Source organism: Pagrus pagrus (genome assembly GCF_965226575.1).
Source record: "Pagrus pagrus genome assembly, chromosome: 2".
NCBI lineage: Eukaryota > Metazoa > Chordata > Actinopteri > Spariformes > Sparidae > Pagrus > Pagrus pagrus.
The window spans coordinates 5,552,687-5,575,048 of record NC_140186.1 but is presented as its reverse complement, the minus strand read 5'-3'; the positions used below and the strand labels follow the sequence as shown (position 1 = coordinate 5,575,048).

Below are 22,362 nucleotides of genomic sequence, written 5' to 3'. Positions count from 1 at the left end.
GAACGAGACCGGAAACAGTTTAAAAGTGTACAACATCATCCCTATGGTCGTGTACAGGGGCAAAAATAAATAAATAAAGCCATTTAAAAGGGGACTCTCTTATTTACTACTTCCTGATGAAAATATCTTTTTGATCCTAATGAATAATCTTATATAATTTAAACAAGGAAAAAGATGATTTGGCTCTATAGTAGTAGCATAATAATAATAATAATAATAATAATAATAATAAGAAGAAGAAGAAGAAGAAGAAGAAGAAGTGTCCATACACAAATAAATACAGTATTAATAGGACAAAAAAAATTATAATTAAATGTAACATTTTCTGTTTATCGGCTTCAAATCGTGATGCAGAACTTTTATTTTGTAAACCATAACCGGAAGCTCCTTCTTCTTCTTCGTCTTCTCGCTAGCTTGACTCCGCTACTGTCAACATTTGTAACGGCTGATCCTCCGAGCTGTCACAACAAGCGTCAGTCCGTCTTTCTGCCAGTCAAGCCACTCAGCTGCACTTTACGTATGGAAATCCGTCGCTTGTAATGAAGTTTTCTATTTTGGGGGGACTTTGCATGAGTTGAACGGAGTGGAGATGTTTCTGTAAACGGAGCTTGTTGGTGGTCGTGAGGGCTGAAGAGAGGATTACCGTTTCCCGACAGAGAACTTGACAGTTAACCGCCTGGCTTCTTGGTTGTTGGTTGGCGTGGTGTGTGCGACAGACCTCCTCACAACATAACGAGGTAAGTTGAGGACACTGAGTAAAACAGGAGCCTGTCTCAAGTCTGTTGTTTTACTAACTTAGCTGTCAAATATTTAGTTTCCGTGTCTCGTCTTTTCGTGTGCTGCTTCGGGATGCTTCTGTTAGTTGATGAAATGCTGCGGTGATGGACTGCTGTTTACTCGTGCGTGTGTGTGTGTAGCTGAAGGCGTAAGCTAGTTACATGCCACATTAGCTTACGTTTTAAAAGGTGCTATACGGTGAATTACATAATTAGGAAGCTAAACATACATGTTATATTGCTCCAACTAGCAAGTGTAACTGCAGGCGGATTTTTGTATATTTAAAAAGCTGGTTTAGCCAAGTTATTGGCTACTAAAATAACCTAATTAAGGCTTACTAGTTAGCTAACAGTGGTGGGATGTTACTAAGTAACGCTAGCTGGTCAAGTGCATCGTACTAAAGTAACTTCGGACTCATGTAACGGTTCCGTTACTCAAACATAGCTGCGTACCATTTTGAGGTACTTGCATTTGATTTATTTCCACTTTATATTACTTTATTAATGTACCCTACTACATTTTGAAGCCAAATATAGTGCTTTTTAATTGCAGTTTTTCCACTGTATTTATTTTAGCTGCTTTAGTCACTAGTTACTTTGCAGAATCAGACTATTAATTCAAAACTGATCAATTCTGATATATTTTTATTGGTGAAGCCACCCTGCAGTATTGAAAGTAGTTACAATGAGCTCCACCTTCACCAGCTGCAACAGTAATGAGGCTTACACATGAATGCATTAATATTTATAGTTCAGTAATATAATTATATGATAGTTTTCGTTGGAAGTTACTTTGCAGAGTTACATTAGTAATACTTAACATAAATCAACTAATACATTTTTTGTTATTAAAAGTTAAATTACCTACAAGTGTATCATAACCAGAGGAAAAAAGGCCCACCTGCAACATTAAAGCATTACACGTTAATGCATCACTAATCCTAAAATGAATAATAATAATAATAATAATAATAATAATAATAATCCTTTAGTATATAATAGTATTCTGAAATAGCCCTATAATAAGTATTTTACATTTGGCTCACTGTATATTTACTTTTGTACATAAGTAAAGCTTTAAATGCAGGTCTTTTAATAATAACCAAGTATTTCTGAGCTGTAGTTTGCTACCTAAAGATCTCAGTACTTCTTCAACTACTAATAGAAGAAACACGATTGAAGTAATCATTGTGTAAAGGTCCTTGATATTCCTACTGGCCACTGAACTCACCATGTTTATGATAGGCTTTATTTAATTATTTATTTTTCACCTCATATCATCACAGTGCAGTATTTTTTCTCCATGAACCATGTTATGTCCGTCAAAAGCAAAACAAGACCATCTTGTGTCGTTGGTGTATGTTGTAGTATTACCTATGTTGCAACTGCCATGTACCCAATTTCTTAATTGCTGTAACTTCTGGGTATAGGGTAGAATAAACAAACCCTGTCCTCTTTCTGTAGTTTAGCTGCATAGGTACAGGGATCCTAATGGAAATCTAGGGACCATCTGGGGTCTTCTTGGTGCTTCAGGTGGAGTCTAACTCTTGTAAAGTGTGATGTAACTTTGCTAAACTGAGGATGAGTTTTACCTTAATCTGAGTTGGGAAGTATAAGAAAACATATGTATGATATTGTTCCAGAATATATATATATATATATATATATATAAAATTATTACAGCTTTATCCATATCTATTTTATGAAATCATCCATAGTACAAAATTGATGATATTGCAGTACCAATCACTTTAAAGAAAATCAACTAAAAGATGTTAGAGATACAACTGTGAATGCCAACAGTTAGGAGAGTACTTTAAGGTAGAAAATGAGTTTTGAGCAGGTTTAGAGGGCATTTTACCAGCCTGAGATTCTCGTGTTGTGGTCTTTAGACAGCTGAGCGGCCCAGATAACAATGACTCCACAGCTGAGGAACTCCTTTCCAGAGTATTTCAGGCTTGTTCATATTCACCAAACCCTTCTGTGACTCGGCAAATGCAGCATGGGCGAGAGACAGAGAGAATGCACTGTAGGCATCTGGTTCACATTGGTATAAACAGACCTTATTAGGTAGCCGCTCAGCCAAATGCACTTTAGTTTGTATTTTCCCCTTCTACTTTGCAAAGACTTCGGTGTAATTTGTCTGAAGCCCTCACACACAGATGACTCATCTCCTCTGTATGTCTGAGTCATATTTCGCTGGCACTGTCCTAAAGTTAGCCACAGTATTCAGCCGTGTGCCAGTCTCATGTTGGATTGATGAGGACTGATTCTCTGCATTCCTTTCTTTGCCCACTCCTTCCCACTGTTTTTACTTTTTTTCTTCCCTCAGTCCTCCATGCCTGTTCCCTTTCTCTCTTTTTTCCACTCATTGAGAAAACTCTAACTCTCATGCTGGCTTGTAAAGCCACAAGAGTATCTTACACATTTTCTCTCCTGTGATTTCAGACAAACATTCCTCACACACATGCTCCTGTTTCACCTCAACTCCCCTTTGTCATTTCGTCCCTTTGTCCACCCCTTTTTTCTGTCATCTTTGTTGTGCTGCATGTCTTTCTCTCCACCCTCACAGTGCCTTTGTCCCTATCTGCTCTAGCTCTTTCTGTCTTTTCTCTCATAACCTCTCTGCTCTTGTCATTTTTCCTTCTTTGTCCGTGCCCTGCTGTCAGTGTCAGCGGTCAGGATACTGGACCAGTTAAAGTGCCTCGCCCTGCCCAGCCCTGAGCAAACGCCACCACTGCATCCCGATCTCTGCTCTCTCAGATTTAGATCCAGTACAGATGTCTGCCTGTGGTTTGCTCTGCTCACATCCATGTATATGTGTGTTTGTGTATTCGGTGTTTAACATTTAAACACTTGGTAGGTTAGTGAAGTGGGTCTAACAAGCTGCATTAAGCAGGGCTCATATGCCCAAAACAATTCCACTTTCATTTTTTTGTACAGTCATTCATAACCCTTAAATCCTGCAAGGGGATGTGAGACACCAAAGTGGCGACTGAGACAGCTCACTGGTGTTCAGGAGGCAATTTCACTCTCGAGTTTTGCGTCTTATTCACTTCCTGTGGGCAGAGAGCTGACAATTCCTGGTACGAGTTTCATTTGAACAAATCATCTTGAAGGGACAGTTTATCTCCAAAAACACAAACACACGTTTCCTCTCGGCTGTAGTGCTGTCAGTCCATCTAGATTGTTTTGATTTGTGTTTAAAGGATATCTGCCTTTTCTCCAACATAATTGAGCTGGATCCAACCAGGGTAGGAAATTAGCATTTTAAAACATCTGCCGGTCAGTGACAGAGAAATGTTCAAATTCACCAGCTAGTCAGTGTATCCTTTTGTGTCTTAAATCTACAAGCCACTTTCATCTTTTACCAGCATTTGGCTGTTGCTAATTTCCAGACCGTATCACAGAGTAGAAGAAAGCATGCCTCTACTCATGGATGAGAGGCTAGCTAACTTAGCTAGCTAACATAACTATTCAGCAGAGGAGACCATTAATGTTTACATCCCCCACTATTTTCCCCAGTGGAAACTCTTGGTATTGCAGCCTGCAGCTCCAAAAGCACTTTCCCTATAGACCACCAGTATAAAAGACATGACACTTCCAAACTCCTAACAATGTCATTTGTTGTTCTATTGTGAATTTTTGATCTATGTAGGTCACAGGCCTCTGGTGTTAGCCTCTCCATGAGTAGATTCACCCTTCACTGCTGTACCTCTTCATGATTAAGGATTTTCAAGAGAATCACTGCAAGTGCGGCTGTAATGTCACATGATTTAAATACTATTTTAGCCGTTTGTGTCCCCAATTCTGAATGAACAGCACCGTTTGTGTTTGTCTGCACATGATTTCCACTGGAACTGAAACAGGTCTCCCTGTTCTAGTTGGAAGTCGTCCTGTCTCACTTGCCAATTCATGCACATGGAGGAATTATACATCAAGGACAAATCGAGTAGTGCCATGGAAGAGTGACCAAGGTCTGCGGCCCTTTGGTGGAAGATCAAGCCTTCTGAAACTGAAATTCAAAGGCTCTTGAAATCTTTCCAAGGCTTTCCAAGTTAAAATATAATGTAGCTTTAAGATCAAGAGGATAGGATAATTACTAAGAAACAAAGATGGTATGGTTCAGAAACATGTAGGATGGCATCAAACATGTCTACAGTATATTAGTAAGATAATTGGTCACGAATGAGGAGGTAAAAGGAGAAAGGAGAGAAAGAAGAAGGGGAAAAAGAAAACAAAGAGAATTGGCTTTGTGCTGGGTGCCCTCTGCTTTAATAAGGAGGGGGTTGGTATGTTCAGGAGGGGAAATGTGCTGATCTCAGCTGCACTGAGATGCCGTTTAAAGTGGAAGAGAGGATTTGAAGGAATTATCGTACAAAGTGCTGCTTTCTCTCTACAGTCTTAGCTAAAGCCTCTCACCGTGCTATGAAGAAAGAAATGCTAATTGTGTGAAACGGAGGTATTTGTTTGCTCAGTACAGATGCAGGCTGTTGTTGCTGTGGTGTCCAAATATTTGTGACCCTTGCTACTGTGTGTTTGTTTTGGGCCTTAGACAGGGTTTAAAGCATGTTGTAATACAAATAAAAATACATTATGTCCTCAGTACTTAGAAGATTTTTTGAGATCAGAGGTAACCACATCCTCTCTTTCATTCCTTGTTTAATCAAACATGCTAAGGGAAATTAAAGCGTTAAATCCCTTGTCACTGCCCGCTTTAGTATTGGCTGCTTGTAATGGCTTGAGCTGCAGCGATTAATCAAATAATTAGTCCAAAGAAAATCAATTGCTGGCTAATTTGATGATGGATTAATTGCTGACTGTGATTTTTCTAGCAAAAATATCTGAAGATCTCTGTAAGTCAACTAATAAATACCTAAATAAATAAATAGATCTGGAACTGAACAACAGAAAAAAATTTAGGTGGAAGTGATTTCATTTTTTTTAGTTATTATTTTCCCTGAAGTCAGTAATTCCAATTCATGCTAAACAGTGATGTTCGTCTCTGCATGACTGGAGGCTGCAAAGCCATTGTCCACTATCAGAACCTATCAACAGGTAATCATTAATTGCAGTCCCAATGTCTTTGATAAAGGAATTTCTGATAAATCTGCTATTGTCCTTTCCACAGGATCAGTGTAAAAAGGTAAATTGCAAACTGTAAATGCAAAAAACTAATTTACATAAACAGCCTTGTGTTTGGAAAGACACGATGGGGACATTAAATAATAAGTTACAATAAACAAATAAGATGCACACATTCACAGCGGAACAATGGTTATCACTGTTCCAATGCAGCATTTTTGTCCTTTAACGTACAAACAACTTGCAGGGGTAAATGTTTCTTAAGCGATGAGACAAGTGGTGAAATACGCAGCTGCATGGTTCAAAAAATAACTTATCAAGTAAGACCTCACTTGGAGATTGTTTGCAGCTTCTGCAGAAAAGTCCCCTCCAGTTTGACGGTGTATTGTCCTTATTTACATAAACAGAGAAGACCTGTGTGCTGGCAACCACAGCAACAGACGTAGTCATAATGTGACGTTGCTATTATTGCGTGTTTACAGCAGCGACACAGTTGGATAATGTTCTGAGCGCTTTGCCCTTTTCAGTCAGTAAACCCAATTTTTTTATCTGAGACCACAAATCCTCCAGCTGCATGCCAAGAACCAGTGGAGGAAATGAAAATTAAAGAGAAAGATTTTGACAATCAGTGTTTTAATGTTGAGCATGTGCACTGAGAACGGCTTCAGTGGAAAAACACTGGAGTTGTGCACGAGTGTAATAGTGTTGACTGATGAAGATAATCAAATTCAGCTTAATTTAACCTTGCATATAACGCCCTTTTTGGGAGGGGAGGTTTCTGTGTGCGTGTGTGTGCTTTCACACAGACTTCCTGTGTCTATCTGTTAAGTACGAGCAGCCACAGCTTCCCTTTCTGTCATCTTCTGCCGCTCTTTTCAGTAGCGTGACTTATTAGTTACTGCTGTGCTGTGATCCTGTCCCCGGCTAATGATAACAAAGGGCTAATTCAAACCATAACCAGGTTAGTTCTGATGAGACCACAAGTCTCTTTTAATAGAGAGGAAGCACAGTAGGATGCAGGATAGACTGTAAAGTTACGAGACTGGATTGCAAAGCAGATTTTAAAGGTTAGTGGGTTTTTTGATGCCGTGGAGTTAAAGAAATGGAGATTGTAGCAGAAGTAGTGGTCACAGAGCTGAAGAACACCCAGCAAAGTGGATAGAGTAACGTTTAGCGCTTTTAATACCAGGTTACTTCTTATACGGCTGGGCAATATATCCTGATATGAGACTATATATTAGATCTTGGATATCATTATATTGTGATATGGCTTAAGTGTTGTCTTTTCCTGGTTTTAAAGGCTCCATTACAGAAAGCGATGTCATTTTCTGAATTTACCAGACTGTTCTACCTGCCTTTACCCACTGAGTCATTACATCAACATTACTGATTATTTCTGAATAATCTCATTGTGTTCATAGTTTGTGAAAGTAACAGTGGTCATACTGTTGCAAAACCAGTATCAGGGTATTTTATCAAAAGCATTGTGATGTTTTTCTATTCTGTTTTCCTCCAACTAACATAAAAGTTTCCTTGCCACGGGAGCTGGCACAGCAAACAGTAAAGCTCGTGAGGTGTGGTTTGTGCTAATCATCTGCACTGTAAGAACACATGGACCAATCAGACTGCTTATCTTAAGATGCCTGTTGCATAATGATTGTGATGGCAGCAATGCTGAAAGTTAAACTGGCTGATACTTTCCAACAATCGTGAGTGTGCAGCATAGTGCAGCTGAATACAGATCAGTGCTCTAGACATCTACATCACCCGCTGTTCAACTGTAATCAGATTTTTCTCCTCTTTAAGTATGGTGGGACAGTTAAGGTACGCTGCTTCTGTATGTGTTTTGTCACTCTGTGGTTTTGTTACTATATGTACTCTGAATGTATCTGTGCTGTAGCATACCAACAGTGTCTGCCTTTGCTCTTTAAGCTTGTGTTTTTCAAATGCATTTGTTTGTGTTTTGGTGTTTTATTTATGCTCCGCTAGTCTCAGTGAGTGTTTCAGCGGCAAGACGGCTCCTGTAGATTAGTTGGATTATAGACTGCTGAGATTAACCAAGAGAGCATCTGTCAGCGACTTTCTGTTAGTATTACTACTACTACTGCTACAGTACCACTACTATTACTTCTTCTGCATTTTGAATGTACTGGGAACAACTAACTCCTATTGCTGCATCTGCTTCTACTACCGCGAGTACCACATGTACTCCTATGATTTACTGCTGGTTTACCTACTGCCGCTACAGCCAGAATATAACTACTCACTGGCGCTGATCTAACAACCCTGCAATTACAAATTAGCATGCTATTACAGTAGCTGTTGATACTGCATCTATTTGTACTATGTGAGAAGGATTGAGGGTTCCTTTTATTGTATTGTAGTTGCAAGAAACAGCCAACATCTGTGCTCACATCTGAAGAAATGTTTACACATATGTTCAGTTGTGGGGAAACCTGTAAATTTAAGGACTCGTTTTATTATTATTATGCTTATTTACAGTTTGCATTCTCATTTGATGATGCTGTGTTCGGTATCCAACTTGTAAGCAAACACATGAAGCTGCTGAAACTGCAAGAGAGATCTGTTTTTTAACCACTTTCATTGTCGGCCTGAAATACAGAAAAATAACTGGTAATAGTCAATAATCAGTTGAAGTATTTTCAGTTACCTATTGAATAGAGTTATTGTTAAGGAATGACTGATTCTGCATAGGGCTGGCAATTAGTCTAATTTTATTTTTTATTTTATGATAATTTTTTTAACGATTTTGGCCTTCAACAATTATGAAAACAAGATGATTGAGATAATCGAGTGGCATGTTTAGTTCAGCTCACTGCGGTTGAGTGAGCCATTGTTAGTGAAAACCCAGTCAAGCCAGCAGCCGTTCGGATTTTGATTCACATTAATCTGTGTTTTTACAGTAATAGTGCTTGGAGAGGCCAAAAGGGATGTGAGCCGCATTCCAGCAGTCGTTTCTCCATATAAATAAGAAATTATAAAACACATCATATGTTCAGTAAATCCTAATATTTATTATATTGTATTATTATTAAATATTGAATATTATTATATGGCACTTTTTCAGGCATGTTTCCAAAATCATTGAGTAAACGTGAAATAATGATCATGATATGTGTGTTACTGTACTGACAACCTTCTGCCAGCAAGTACTGATCAGAGCCTTCTGAAACTTAAGGAGCTATATAACATATTGATAAACGGTGTCTTGTTCTTTTTCTCTCTGTGTCTTTCAGCCATGTCTCGTAGGAGCTCCCGTCTGGTGTCCGGCGGCTACTATAATTCAGACGAAGAATCTGATTCAAGTAGCGTGACAAATATCTCCTACCGAGAAAACCCTGTCAAGTACGTAACTCTAACTTGTGTGTGCTCATGTGTCAGCTCTGATTTGCGAACAGCGATGTTAAACAATCTTGTTCTTTGTCCCACACCACCTCCCCCTCCTGTCTATGTGTGTTGCGTTATTTGTTATTGTCAGGGTTTTCAAGAAGAAGGCTGGGGCCCGGAAGGCTGGCTCCCGTACCCCCAGCAGAGCCAATAGCAATGCCAGTTCTCCCAGCACAGAGTCGCCAATCACTGCAGGTCAGTATGGTAAAAACGTGACATAACATCCCGTCAATGCAAATGTAATAATAATGGCATGATTGAAAAAGGATTGAGGACATTTGTTTCAAAAACATTTCAGAGCAGTGCTGAAACCAAAAGCAAAACAACTAAAGATTCACTGGGAATAAAAACAAATTATTAATAATTATTTAATTATTCACCAATGACTGCTCTCTTTTTTGTCTCCCTTCTGCCTCTCAGGTCTGACTCCCTCTCCCTTGAGCAGTCAGACCCAGACGACCATGAGGACAGTGCCCTATCTTCCCACCGTGGCCACCCCTCGGCCTGCTTTGACCCCGTCATCCAGCCGGAGTCAGACGCCCACACCCTGCCCCTCGGTGCCTCCAGAGAAGTGCACCGTCGGTGGGCCCTGCAGCTCCGGCAGACCAGGATTACACCACAGACCCAACCACAAACAGCTGACTCAGAGCAGCGTGGACAGCTCGGGGTACTCGTCCTCTGAGGGCCCTCAGAGGAAGCCAGCAGCTGCCAGCACCGGTAGGATCCATGGTAACAGTGTCGCTCCCAGTGCTGGATACAGAAGCAGAATGAGCAGTGCCTTCTTAAGCCTGATGGGTGAGTATGAGGTGTGATGTTTATTTGCATGTGTGTGTCTCTGCATGCCTATATAATGATCTCATTGATTCATTTGTTTTGTGCAGACTCAGCCTCACTGATGGCCGTCGCAGCCCAGTCAAAAATAACACATCTGGCATCTTTAGGTATGCTGCTAATGTACATGTTTAAGTTTGTCTGGTTGTTTATTTGCATATATGACCAGTACGTTCACGTTTGTGCTTGTTTTTCTAGCTTTGTTAAGAAGATTTGTGCATTATGTGTCCACATTCCCACATGTGTGTATACTGCTTTCACATGTCACTAGGTTTATGCTGTTTTCACAATTGCTGCATGTGATTTGGCTCCAGCTTTTTAAAATCCCCTTTTCCTCTCGTCCCTGCAGCTAATACTTCATTGAGCAGTCACATGAAGAAGGCCTGTGTTCTGTTTCTCCTCCTCCTCATCGTACTTCTGTGTAAGTGACATTTAACAGACTCCTATTTGCATGTCATCTGGTAGATTTTTCATCATAACTTGGAAAACACCTCATCACCCCCTGAAGTCGTCTGGAGTGTTTTGTTAAAGTATGCTTTTCCTTAAATACTGAAGCCTTGTCGTCTTTGTTTTCTTGTCAGTAAGAGTTTTGCTTACTTTTGTGTATATTTTTAAAAAGTACCTACCTATCTGAAGACATTGTATATAAGTGGTACTCAGGGTTTCCCCAAGGTGGTAGGGTCTGCCCCTAAAGGTGTATGTCTGACTTACACACAGCTCTGCTTGGTCTCCTCGGTGTGTGTGTGTGTGGTGTGTTTTTCCTCTCACACCCCTCCTCAGTGTGGCTGGATGAGTCACAGTAAATGTCAGTCATTACAAGTTTCACATGTCAGGGCCTTTGATCGTACTGTAGGTGATGTTTACTTGGTGCAGACTGTGTCTCTGTTTCTAAGTGCCGTTCTTTAAAGCAGCGCTCCTCCTGTTTTCTCCAGGTATTTGGTTCCTCCTTCCTTTGTTGACCTCACTCTTCTCCCGCATGACTGTCACAAAGACCCCGTCACAGACAAAACCTAAGAGTCAACCTGTTATCCCTGCCACTCCTCCTCCTCCTCAGCTCAACATCATGCATCCTACACCTGTGGTGGTAGGGCAGATCATCTTTGTTTGTGTGTGTGTGTGTGTGCGTGTGTGTAGGTTAAATTTGTATTGATTTTACTTTTTTTCTGATTTTTAACTCGGATCCTCATTTCTCTGTTTACGTTTTGCAAACTGGTAAATAAACAACATACTATTTATTTAATAGAGGACAACAACAACTGCTGAAACAAAGGAGTACACTACGAACTGGCAACAAACTGCTGTATATAATTAGAAGAGAAGGATGTGTCCAGTGCAGGAGGTTAAATGGGGTTTGGGAACCTTCAGACATCTTTAAAATGATTTTAAAAGCAAACACATGAGAAATTGATTAATGTAACTATTATAAGGCCAAGCATATATACTGAAACTATAATGGCAGATTATCATGAAAAAATAAAATGTTTCTCACATGATGTTTGTTATGAAGAACACCTATTTTTATGGGGGTTGTTGGCATGAAAATCTGGTGGTCTTTTTTGTTACCTCTATGTACCAGGAGTGATTTTGTTTTGTGTTTTTTCCCACCAGGATCCAGCCGTTGTGTCTGCTGCTGTAGAAAAGAAGATGCAGCGTGTTATGGTCAGTAAAGTTGGGACCGATCTGATCCAATATCTGTTTTGGTTGCCAATAATGACCTAATACATTTATCAGATTTCGGACTGATGTCACCGCTCCACGTACTGATCCAAATTCAATGCTCATATTGATTGATTGTCAACATCCCATTTCACTCTTGTATTTTATAAAATGTTTTTAAAAAACTCTGAAAAGTGGATCGGTCCATCTTTAAAAGTAAGAAACAGATCATTGGCAAATTAAAAATATGAGACAAATCTAAGGGGTGATGTATAAGCTCCACCAGCTTCAAAAAGGAAGCCTGCTCAATATAACAATAGTGATTAAAAGAAGAGGCTAAAATAACTTTGAGGCCTCATGCAAATCTAAGTTCCTATTTCATCAGTGTAACATGTATCTGTTTGTTGCAGGAGGAGCTGCAGCTGAAACAGCAGGAGCTGCAGCTGAGGCAGGAACACCTTCTCACTCAGGTGAGGGAATCTCGCTCTCTATGTCTTCTCTCTTTCCTTCCCTCTTGTAGTTAACAATCTCGCTCTGTGTGTGGTGAAAAGTCGTGCCTGGTGAGACCAGCGTGGAGGCCAGATAGGGAGTAGCAACAGGGTCAAAACCCAGCTGTGCTAGAGTAACATCTAGTGGTGGTAATGTGGACCTGCACAGAAATACAGGAAGAGAGTTTCTCATGATTTTGTAGCTTTTTTTTTTTGGTGTTATGTAACTTGTAATTACTCTGTAAGTAAAAGCCTCCGCCAGTCCAGAACACAAACTTGCTGTCACAAACATCAAATGCATAATTTCTGATTGATAAATGTTTGAAATAACTTTTGTATGGGTGAAGTGTTCACATCTCATCAGTTATGTAGTGTTTAATTGGACCTGTGACGCCTCCAGAAGCCTTGCCTCGTTCACCTCAGAGCCTCTAGAGTGATTTGAGCCACACTCACCTCTCCTGACACTGCCCAACACTTCTCTTCCAGTCCAGTAATGACTGACCCTGTCATATCGTTCTCTCTCAGATGAAGGAGAGACTGCAGCTGGACATGCAGGACATGAAAGCGAGGCTCGAGGTTGTGGACTCGGACAGTCGGTTGCGTCTGGAGCAGGAGCTGGCCGGGGTTGGCAGACAGCTGGTGGACTACCAGACAGACAGCCACTCTGCCGCTGCCAGCCTCAGCCTCAGGATCCAAGATTTAGAGGCCCAGAATGCCAGGGTAGCATTTTTGTTCATTAACCCAATATTTTGTTTGTGTTATCTTCCAACCTGATCTGCTTTCTTTAATTTGTAATGTGACTGTTTCTTATAGCTGTCCCAGGAGTGGTCTTCCATCCAGCTGCCGCCTCCTCCAGCCCCCTGTCCTGATATTAGCAACACCCCAGTCCACAACCACCTCACCCCAGAGCTCGAGCAGGCCATGGAGAACTGGCTCACTGACCGTATCAAGGTGGGTGGAGTGATAGAACCTGTAGATAACTTTCAAGACCAATTTCTGAATCAAAAACCTACATTAATGTAATCCCAGTACAAATTCCTGATCTGATGTCATACTTGCGGTATGTTCTGTATGTGAATGTGAATCAGGAACAGGATGCTATCAGGCTTGCTGATAAAGGAAGTTGCTCAGACTGTGGACGTCCCGTGGCGGACAAAATGGCCGACTTTGCACTGGAGACACAAGGTTGAGAACTATATTTGGATATTCTTATAGATTTGTTTCACTGTGAATAAAAGATTATCTATGTCTGTTGAATCTATTCAATTTAATAAAAATAAAGTAGCTTCAAACTCTTGTTTTGTATTGTCTGTGTATGTGTGCAGGTGCCAGTGTGATCAGTACCAGGTGTTCGGAGACATATCGTATTCGCTCAGCATGTGTGACCCTGTTTGGATTCCCTCTGTGGTACCCTTCTGAAAGCCCACGCACTGTTATTCAGGTATTATCATGCTCTCTCGGTCTCCCTGAACAAGTTATTTTCCAATACCTTCCACCCACCTCTATCTTCTTGTTTTTGTCTTTTCTCCTCTGCTTCTGTTTCCATCTCTCTCCCTAAATATTTCTTAGTATGAAAAAATTGTTTTTATTACTCAGTCAGACACTAACAGTTTTGTGTCCTCCTTCCCTACCAGGGCTACCCGGTGCTGCTCCCAGGGAAATGCTGGGCGTTTCACGGTGTCCAGGGGACTCTTGTGATCTCTCTGTCTCACCCCATCACGATAACTCATGTGACGCTGGACCACCTGCCGCGCTACAACTCCCCCACCGGCCGCATTGACTCTGCCCTCAAAGACTTTGAAGTCTATGTGAGTGATCCCAGTCTAAAGATGGGAGTCCATGACTGACGAATGTTGTGCATGCTGCTCTTTGCAACCTTTTTTGAAGACAGTGTGACTGAATTTTATAACTAGGAGCACCAGTGTGATTTGCAAATATCCCCCTGTGATTTTTGTATTTTTAAATCGTCATTGTGCGTCATGTGAAACACCAGGAGCAGCGTTTCCACCGGTAACATTTTGCTATGGCCGCCTCGGTTAATTAAACAAAATCACGACATTCACAACAAAACACAATAAAACATAAACGTGATCAATCATCTGATCTACTTCCTCATGGCTTGTTACTCAACTCATGAGACCTGATCTCAGGAGTGAGACTGGAAACAGGCAATAGGTGACCCATGACCAGATATTCATAGTTGACCCATGACCATCATTATCACTGTTCTGACAGAGTTGTGATTTTTCTCTCCCAGGGGATGAGAGATGACACAGAAGAAGGAACACTGCTGGGAACATTCACTTATGATGAAAATGGAGAGTCAACGCAGACCTTTAAGCTGCTGGTGAGTAGAAACAGACAAATGTGAATATAACTTAATGTAACTACGTTCTGTGCTGTATAATGAGCAATTTGACAACTTCTGTTTTCTTGTCTTTTTTTATCTTTTCCTCTCTTTCTCTCTTTATTCTTCTCTTTTCTTTTCTCCCACCACCCCTCATGCAGAATCCCAGTGACGTGGTGTATCGAGTTGTGGAGCTGCGTGTCCTCACTAACTGGGGTCATGTGGAATATACGTGTCTTTACCGCTTCCGTGTGCACGGACAGATGTCCTCCACATGAGACAAGAGACGCACTGACTGCACTGTAACGACTCATTCCGCCATATCAGAAAGTTTATTAGCAGTGGACACTATAAACAAGTGAAAACTCAATTTGGTGGTCTGTGGTGTGTTCAGGGCCAAATGCTACTGAAAAAGCTTTAAGTGTTGAGTCATGTCACTCCTGTGTGACAGCTGGTTTGGTTGTGTTTGTGGATCGCTTAATGTTACAGTGACAGAAATCATAGGAGTTTTTGTGCACAATTTAAAGTACACACTTGGCTTTGAACCAATGTACAGAATGATAGATGTCTAAAAACCAAAAATCTACCTAGTAAAACCATCCGGGAGCATCAAGTTCTGGAAACTTTATGCTTTCAGTCACATGAGAGTGCCATAGAACAATTTTAACTTGTGTTTTTATTAATTATTGCTATTTGTCAGGTTTTTTCCAACTTCACATGCATAAGTCATAAGATGACATTTCTCTTATCTTTACTCTGACAATTAAAAGAAAAGACAGTGTTTTTTGAATCAACTTTACTGACCCTGGTTGAAAGCCTGCACACATACACGATGAAGTGACAGAAGTTCATTTTGGGGGCAACTGAATTCATTTAAATATTTAATATCTTTACGATACATCTAGTTTATGAAGCTCTTAATCGTGCATGTGAGTTTTCTTATCTAAAATGATAGAAACAGCTGTTACGCCATTTTTTAACGGGACGCTTCTGATTTTTGGCTGTTGGTGATGTGACTGATGGGATGTACCATCCTATGAACTATAGGTAGAAATTCCAAAGAGGGCAGCAGTGAATGTTTTTTAAATCAGTGTTGTTTGTTATTAGTCAGTTCAGTTTGATTTAATAATTCATTCAAAAGATCAAATATGCAGCTTTGTAAAGTTTTTCTCTTTTAGCAAATTTCACCTCGTCAGTTTTGATTTCATTACCGGTACTTGAAAACTTGATAACCTCTTTTTGTAACCTCTTTGAAAGACGTCATGTTGACATCATGACATCTGTGCTTCTACTTTCTTGTACATTACACTTCAGTTTTATATGAGCTCCACAACCAGGAACGAAAAGTGTTATTTATTTGGGTTTGGGTTGTAAAATGAGAATATTCATTTATGAATTCATGTTTCATGTCCTTTTTAATACTTTCCAACATGCTAGACTCGTGGAAAACCATCAAGTTTACCATTCAATATCTAATTCAATAATAAATAAAGACTCCCTGTTCATTAGGGCTGGGTGATATATCGATATTATCGTTATCGTGATCTGAGACTATGTATCATCTTAGAGTTTGGATATTGTTATATTGCGATATGGCTATAAGTGTTTTTCCTGGTTTTAAAGGTTGCATTACAGTAAAGTCATGTAATTTTTTACAGACTGTTACTGTGACTTGTTCAAACACTTGCCTTTACCCACTTCGTCATTATAGTCACATTATTCATCATTAATAATAAAAAATCACATTCTGTTTATATTTTCTGAAATTACCAGTAGTCAACACTTCAATATTGTTGATATTAAGAATTTGGTAAAAAAAAAAAATATTGATATTTGATTTGTCTCCCAGTCCTCAAAATATATACAGATATTTTCGTGTATCGCAACGTAGCCTAAAAATACTGCAACATCATTTTAAGGCTTTATTGCCCAGCCGTAGTGTTCATAACAAATATTGTTTGGACTGTGTGCAACGTGTCATTCAGTCATCTCTCATGTAATTCTTTGTTTCTTGTTGTACAGTACAGGTAGACAGGAGATGGTGGAGAAAATATCAGATACTTGTTCTTATTATGAAGTGCACTAGAGGTGAATTCAGGTCAAATCGATCATTTCTTGCTCTTTACCTCTGTTGAATATATATACGAGTCTTAAAGGTGTAGAAAATGAAGTAGAGAAGCTATTTTACAAGACATACATTGGTGAAGATTAAATTATATTTTTAACTTTTTGTGTGGTATGGGGTGGATATAAATTATTTTGATATGATTTGTGCAGGTTGTATACATTTATAATCTTGATGTATTGCTTTTTGTATTTAAACTGATGAGAATTATAAGTAATGCAAAGACTTTTAATAATTCTCTTTTCATTTCTCACTTTTATTTAATATGTCAAATGCAAACATGATTGGCTTTTGAGAGACCGATGATGCCAAATGTGTGTTATTATACACAGTGTAATGTACATCGTCTCTTATATTATCTGATAGAGGAGGAATTTGTTTTCATATCTGAAAGCTGTTGAACAGCCTGTACAGTCCTAATGCTTCGACATGTATCTTTGTGTTGACTTTGCTCTTTCCTGGAAACACATCGCAGACAGAGTATTTCTTTAGATTCTTGTTAATATAAAGCTGGTCAAGAAACACAGAGAACAATGCTTTCATTTAGAAGAGATAATTATGTAGAGATTCATTATTTAAAAAAAAGTCTAAAATACAACTTAAACAATGAATTCAGACTTTTACTGCCATGTTCACAATTGTTTTCTCTTAATTAAACAGACTCTTGTGTCAGACACTCCCTGAGCTGTCCTCTGACTGTCAATGCCTAATTGTAAGCCAAAGTTTGTCTGATTGATTGAATAAAACATTGGAATATATTTTTGTCGCAGCATTTATTGTTTTATAATATTTTATTTTCTGATGTTGCTTGTAGACTTTTTGGGCAGAAACAAGCTTATTGGAGAGCACAGCAATGATGACATACTAAAAGAAACAACAACATTTATAGACAACGCAGGCCGTTGAACTGGGTTGAGTGGCTTTTTTATTATAGTTACATATCAGCTCATCAGCATTGATCACCAAACTTACTTTTACTATAACAGTGAGATAGAAAAAATAAGGATAAACAAAAAATGTTCAGGAGTTTCAGGTTTGCATTACATACAAGCAGTGAAAGACAAACGATAACTACCACTTCAGTGTTCCTTCATCCAAATCTATATAAAGTAACAACAATAAGCAATTTTACATAAAATGTTGAAGTGTTATCCCACAATCCAGGTCTGAAAATCGTATCTCAGTTTTAAGATGACATTGAGGATCTTTGGTATTACAGAAACATGTTTCCGAACTGCATTTTTGAAAAAGAATAGGAATTTAGCAATTAGAAATCTCCTTAATCAGGAATCTTATGTTAGGATAGAATAGACTCTGTCCTAAATTCAAAATAACTGCCCCAGTAAACTTGTGGATAGTTTTGATTTCTTAAAGTAAGACGGGACGCAGGACACAGCCATCAGTTTAGGAATTGCTTCTGGAAAAGGAGAGTAGGATTTGTACTATCTTTGAAACTTCAGTTCAGATGGCAGTACAGGACAAGTAGCAAGGAAATGTTTCTGTAATGAGGCCCCAGCTCTTCCCTTGCTCTAAACTGTTGCCACAGCTTTTGCCTCAGCGGTTGAGCCACAGTGACATCTCATCTTGGACAGCTGTTTGGTCCGGACCAGATAACTCAGAGGCTGAAGGACGCTGCTCATGGAGAGGATTATGTTGGCGACACTGGTGAAGACTGAGAAGGGCCTGAAAAAATGTGGACCAAACTCCCTCAGCAGGTACTCTGTGAGTGGAGGGAGGTAGTGGAAGTTGACCAGCACAAACGCAGTCATCAATATCTTGAATGCTCGCTTTTTCACTGGATGGACCTCCTTCCTGTTTGGCCCTGATTGGCGGAGGGACTTGAGAATCAGGATGTTACAGGTGGATATGATCACTATGATGCAGCACAGGAGCACCAGTATCACATTCCACTTGTATTGTGCATTGACCTTTACCAGATTGCAAGAAGCAGCAGTTATGGCAGTCACCACCAAGCACAACGACAGTCGCAGTTTAGGATCCTTGTGCCGAAGGAAGACCAGGGGATGGCAGACGGCCATGTAGCTGTCCAAAGCCAACATGCAGAGCAACATCGGCCCTCCTGCTTGATTCAGACCCCAAGCCACGAAGTTAGCAGCCTCTACTGTTCTTTTGTAAAGGAAACGGATGTACTCGACGAGGAGCAAGAGGCAGAACAACATGTCGAATAGAGCCAAGTTGAGTGTGAAGATCTCTGAGGTGGAGCAGATACCGGGTTTACCCAGCAGGAGGTGTATGACCAGAGCATTGGCCGGTAGCCCGAGTGGTGGCACTGCGACCACGGTGGGCAGGAAGTACCAGACAAGTTCACCGACCTTATCCATTGTGTTGTTCCTCCAGAAGTCTTCCATCACTGTGGCTGAGCTGATGTCGAGTTGCTGTCAATGTCGTCTAAGATGAATATCTGTCGAAAGAAAGTGTCAAACATTTCACATGATGCATCCTTCACGTCCAAAAATTTAAATCCAGCTATTTTGTCTGCTGCCAAGGATGAAAACTTTCCCACGAACACGACACTTTACTTTGCATGCTACATTTATGTCATGCCAGGTGGTCGGTCTGGCTTGTAAACATGATGCAAATTGACTCTAAAGGCTCTCATTTACCTTGTCTTTGTTATCATAGTTCTGTTTTCATAGTTATGGGAACGTTTCTGCTGTTGACTATAGCAATGCCACATAGTGTTCATTTTTTTGTAATCTCTGAGATGTCCAGCAAGTTACACAATTTTGTGTGAGCTGCCCAATGAAACCACAGTTTAGGATTGTCTTTACTGGGTGGATGCTGCCATCTGTCAATATGAAATCAAAACACTTCAGTCTCAATCTTAGGGAAGAACTAAATACTTTGAAAAGTCTCTTCAACACTTTGTTGCTTAAATTGGTTCAACTATATTGGATATTTTCTTGTTTTCACATGTGGTATTGCTTTGTGTTAAGGTCCTTTTATTATGCATTAGTTAATAGGTAATAGGGTCCTTGTAAGCCCTTGTAAGATGCTTTTTATATTGTACCATGTTAATAAGACCAAGTGTTAATAACAGCATCATAAACACGCTTATTGTCATATTATGTGACACTTAGAAGCACAAACTTCTAGACTGTTGAAGAATGTTAATAAAAGCCTTCTGAGGTCCTTGTAAATGTTCATAAGAGCATTAACTTAGCCCTTATAAAGTCCATCATTATGCACTTAGTAACATTTTTAAAGCTTATTTTTAGGGGCTTTTGCCTGTATTAGATAGTACAACTGAAAATAGGTGGGAAGAGGGAAAAGACAACTTATTAACCTTGATAAGGCATTGTTCTCGCTTAAGATCCAGTAGCTGCAAAAAGCATAGTTAACTAAGTGTATAGTTAACTGCTAATAAATGCATTATATGTAGGAATTAACCTCAATAAAGCAACAAAAAAAGTTTAGTAAAGGTCAAAATTGACATAATAGGTACGTTATTTAAACTCTGCTGTTATTTTAACAACTATAAGAAACTAATAAGGTTTTGATAATGCAGTTCTGTGAACAAGTTTCTAAGTATAGGAGCCTCATTAGCTATTAACTAACTCTGATTACAAGGTTCATACAACTTGACAGATCATATAATGTGCTTGCAACTTCTATTTTTAATGTATTTGTACACCTATGTAAAAGATAAAACATCTGAAAGGAATAAATAGTCATAAGAAAACATTATACATGCATTACTGACATGACAAATTGTTTTTGCAATCCAAACAAAGTAGCTGTCTTGCATTTGATTTCTGTGAATGAAGTAACTCGTTACTAGTTTTAAATGGTAAGCTGACCAACAGGAGACGTTCACATTGTAATCAGAAAGATGCCGTGTTGTTACAATAATTATCAGTATGTTACCGACTAGATCAATAGATTTGGACAGAATATTTATGCAAATTTAAAAAAAGGTAAACCTTACTTAATTGCAGAGGTACTGCCCTTTAGATGATGATTTTACCCCCCAAAATAGGAAATCTGTCCAGCAAAATATTGATATGGTAATTTAACATTTACAATCACTTTACCTTTTAGAAATCAGTGTTCTTCACCACGCAGGAGCACCAGGATTCAGCAGGAGATCAATGCTGTGTGGATGAACACAGACAACCTCCTGACAGAAATCAGGCTATTCATAGCGATGTATGACATTTGAATACCCACATTCAAAACTGAAAAAAAGATGTTGTCACAACTGCCTCTATTTTGAATGTATTTGTGGAAGCATGTAAATGCACTGTTGTCTGTTTCATTGAGCACTAAAAGTAAACATTGGCCAAAGTACAGGAGTAAACACCCACATCGCCCCCCCCCCATGACATCATCAGTGCATAATTTCTTAATAATTATAATATATATAATCATAATAATTTCTTCAACTCTGACCACAACTGTTCCTAGTGTTGACTCCCAGCGTTGGTTGCGTAATGAAACATTTTATGAAACAGCATTATTGATGTGTGTGGGTGTTCGTCGTGACTTTGCAAGCTTGTTTTCCCAACAGGGTTTTTTTTTTCTCAGCACGGTCTGAACACATTAGTAACAGCTTGCATTAGATTTCTCATTTCTGCTTACCTTGCATCACCTGTTTACTGAACAGTGTACAGTTGCATCAGTGAGAACTAATTTTCAGCTGCAGTGCTGCTGTAGATAAAAATTACCCTCAGGAGCAGAGCAGGGATCAGATTACTCTTTTACACCCTAACATGAACCGTAAATGAAAAAAATGAGAAAAAGCATCCACAGGCAAGGAGCTTGGGGTAACTATACCACTAATGTCATTATAATACAGCAACTGGGAACTCTAAAGGATGGTACGCGTCATCACCACTTTCTTCAGGCAGGTTGTTGAACAATCATTGAGCCCTGAAGGCAAATGCAGATCCCCTTCACACATGACTCAAAGCCTAGAAATTATGACGAGAAAGCCATTAATAATCGCCCCTGCAGTGTGTATAACTTAACACACCCCTTTGCACGTATCCAAACCATCCAATCACTAAAGACGTCTCAGCCACTATTTTGCATGACGGCCTAATCGCTGATTGGGTTGACACGACAATAAGCACAGGTAGTGTTTTTTCTTCAGATAGGTCCGATCCCACAGTGGCATCATGCAGAGTGGGTTTATAAGTACCTGGGTTCAGTGATCTGGCGTTACATGCAGGAAAGTTTTGCAGTAAGTGAAGAACAGGACCGCAGGACACTGTGACCTTTTGAAGGTAAGATGGATTGATATGATGTCTGGTTCCACTGTTTAGGCCTTTTGCATTGCATTGCTTATCTACTGGTGTAATGTTACCTGTTTAGATATCTAGTTACCCACTGGCAGAAAAAAGCTTGCATGGTAGGCTGCCGGTCCTGCTTCCTCCATTTGTTTGTCAGATTGCCGTCACAGCACAGAACGACGGGAGGTTGATTAGAACTTAAAGAGATCTGATTTTGAGCTTCTTCAGCGAACATTAAGATGTGTATCTTCTCAGTATTGTGGAGGGACACGACTTCCCCAAAGACTGTGTGGTTACGCTCCAGGATGCAGTTGATTAAAACTAACCCTTTACTCTCCTTTCTTTCTCATTGGATCCCAGCCTCTCCTGGCAGCATCAGGACTCCACCACA

The 22,362-nt window shown here is 39.7% G+C and overlaps 1 protein-coding gene across 1 annotated transcript; it reads left to right on the top strand.

Moving 5' to 3' along the window:
* Nucleotides 1-414: 414 nt before the first annotated feature.
* On the top strand, nt 415-14,961 carry sun2 (Sad1 and UNC84 domain containing 2). Its single transcript, XM_084372753.1, has 16 exons — nt 415-737; nt 9,119-9,227; nt 9,361-9,464; nt 9,690-10,064; nt 10,151-10,210; nt 10,450-10,521; nt 11,033-11,184; nt 11,709-11,759; nt 12,167-12,226; nt 12,770-12,964; nt 13,058-13,195; nt 13,333-13,429; nt 13,570-13,685; nt 13,879-14,052; nt 14,502-14,591; nt 14,753-14,961. The coding sequence occupies exons 2-16, from the start codon at nt 9,121-9,123 to the stop codon at nt 14,867-14,869; spliced, it is 1,908 nt and encodes a 635-aa protein (XP_084228879.1). The 5' UTR covers nt 415-737; nt 9,119-9,120; the 3' UTR covers nt 14,870-14,961.
* Nucleotides 14,962-22,362: the final 7,401 nt, after the last annotated feature.

What these genes read in the sequence shown, in the direction of transcription:
- sun2 (XM_084372753.1), top strand. Translation starts at nt 9,121, where the DNA reads ATGTCTCGTAGGAGCTCCCGTCTGGTGTCCGGCGGCTACTATAATTCA. An exon ending in CCTCCTCATCGTACTTCTGT is followed by an intron (nt 10,522 to 11,032) that starts GTAAGTGACATT and finishes TGTTTTCTCCAG; the next exon opens with GTATTTGGTTCCTCCTTCCT. An exon ending in GCCCACGCACTGTTATTCAG is followed by an intron (nt 13,686 to 13,878) that starts GTATTATCATGC and finishes CTTCCCTACCAG; the next exon opens with GGCTACCCGGTGCTGCTCCC.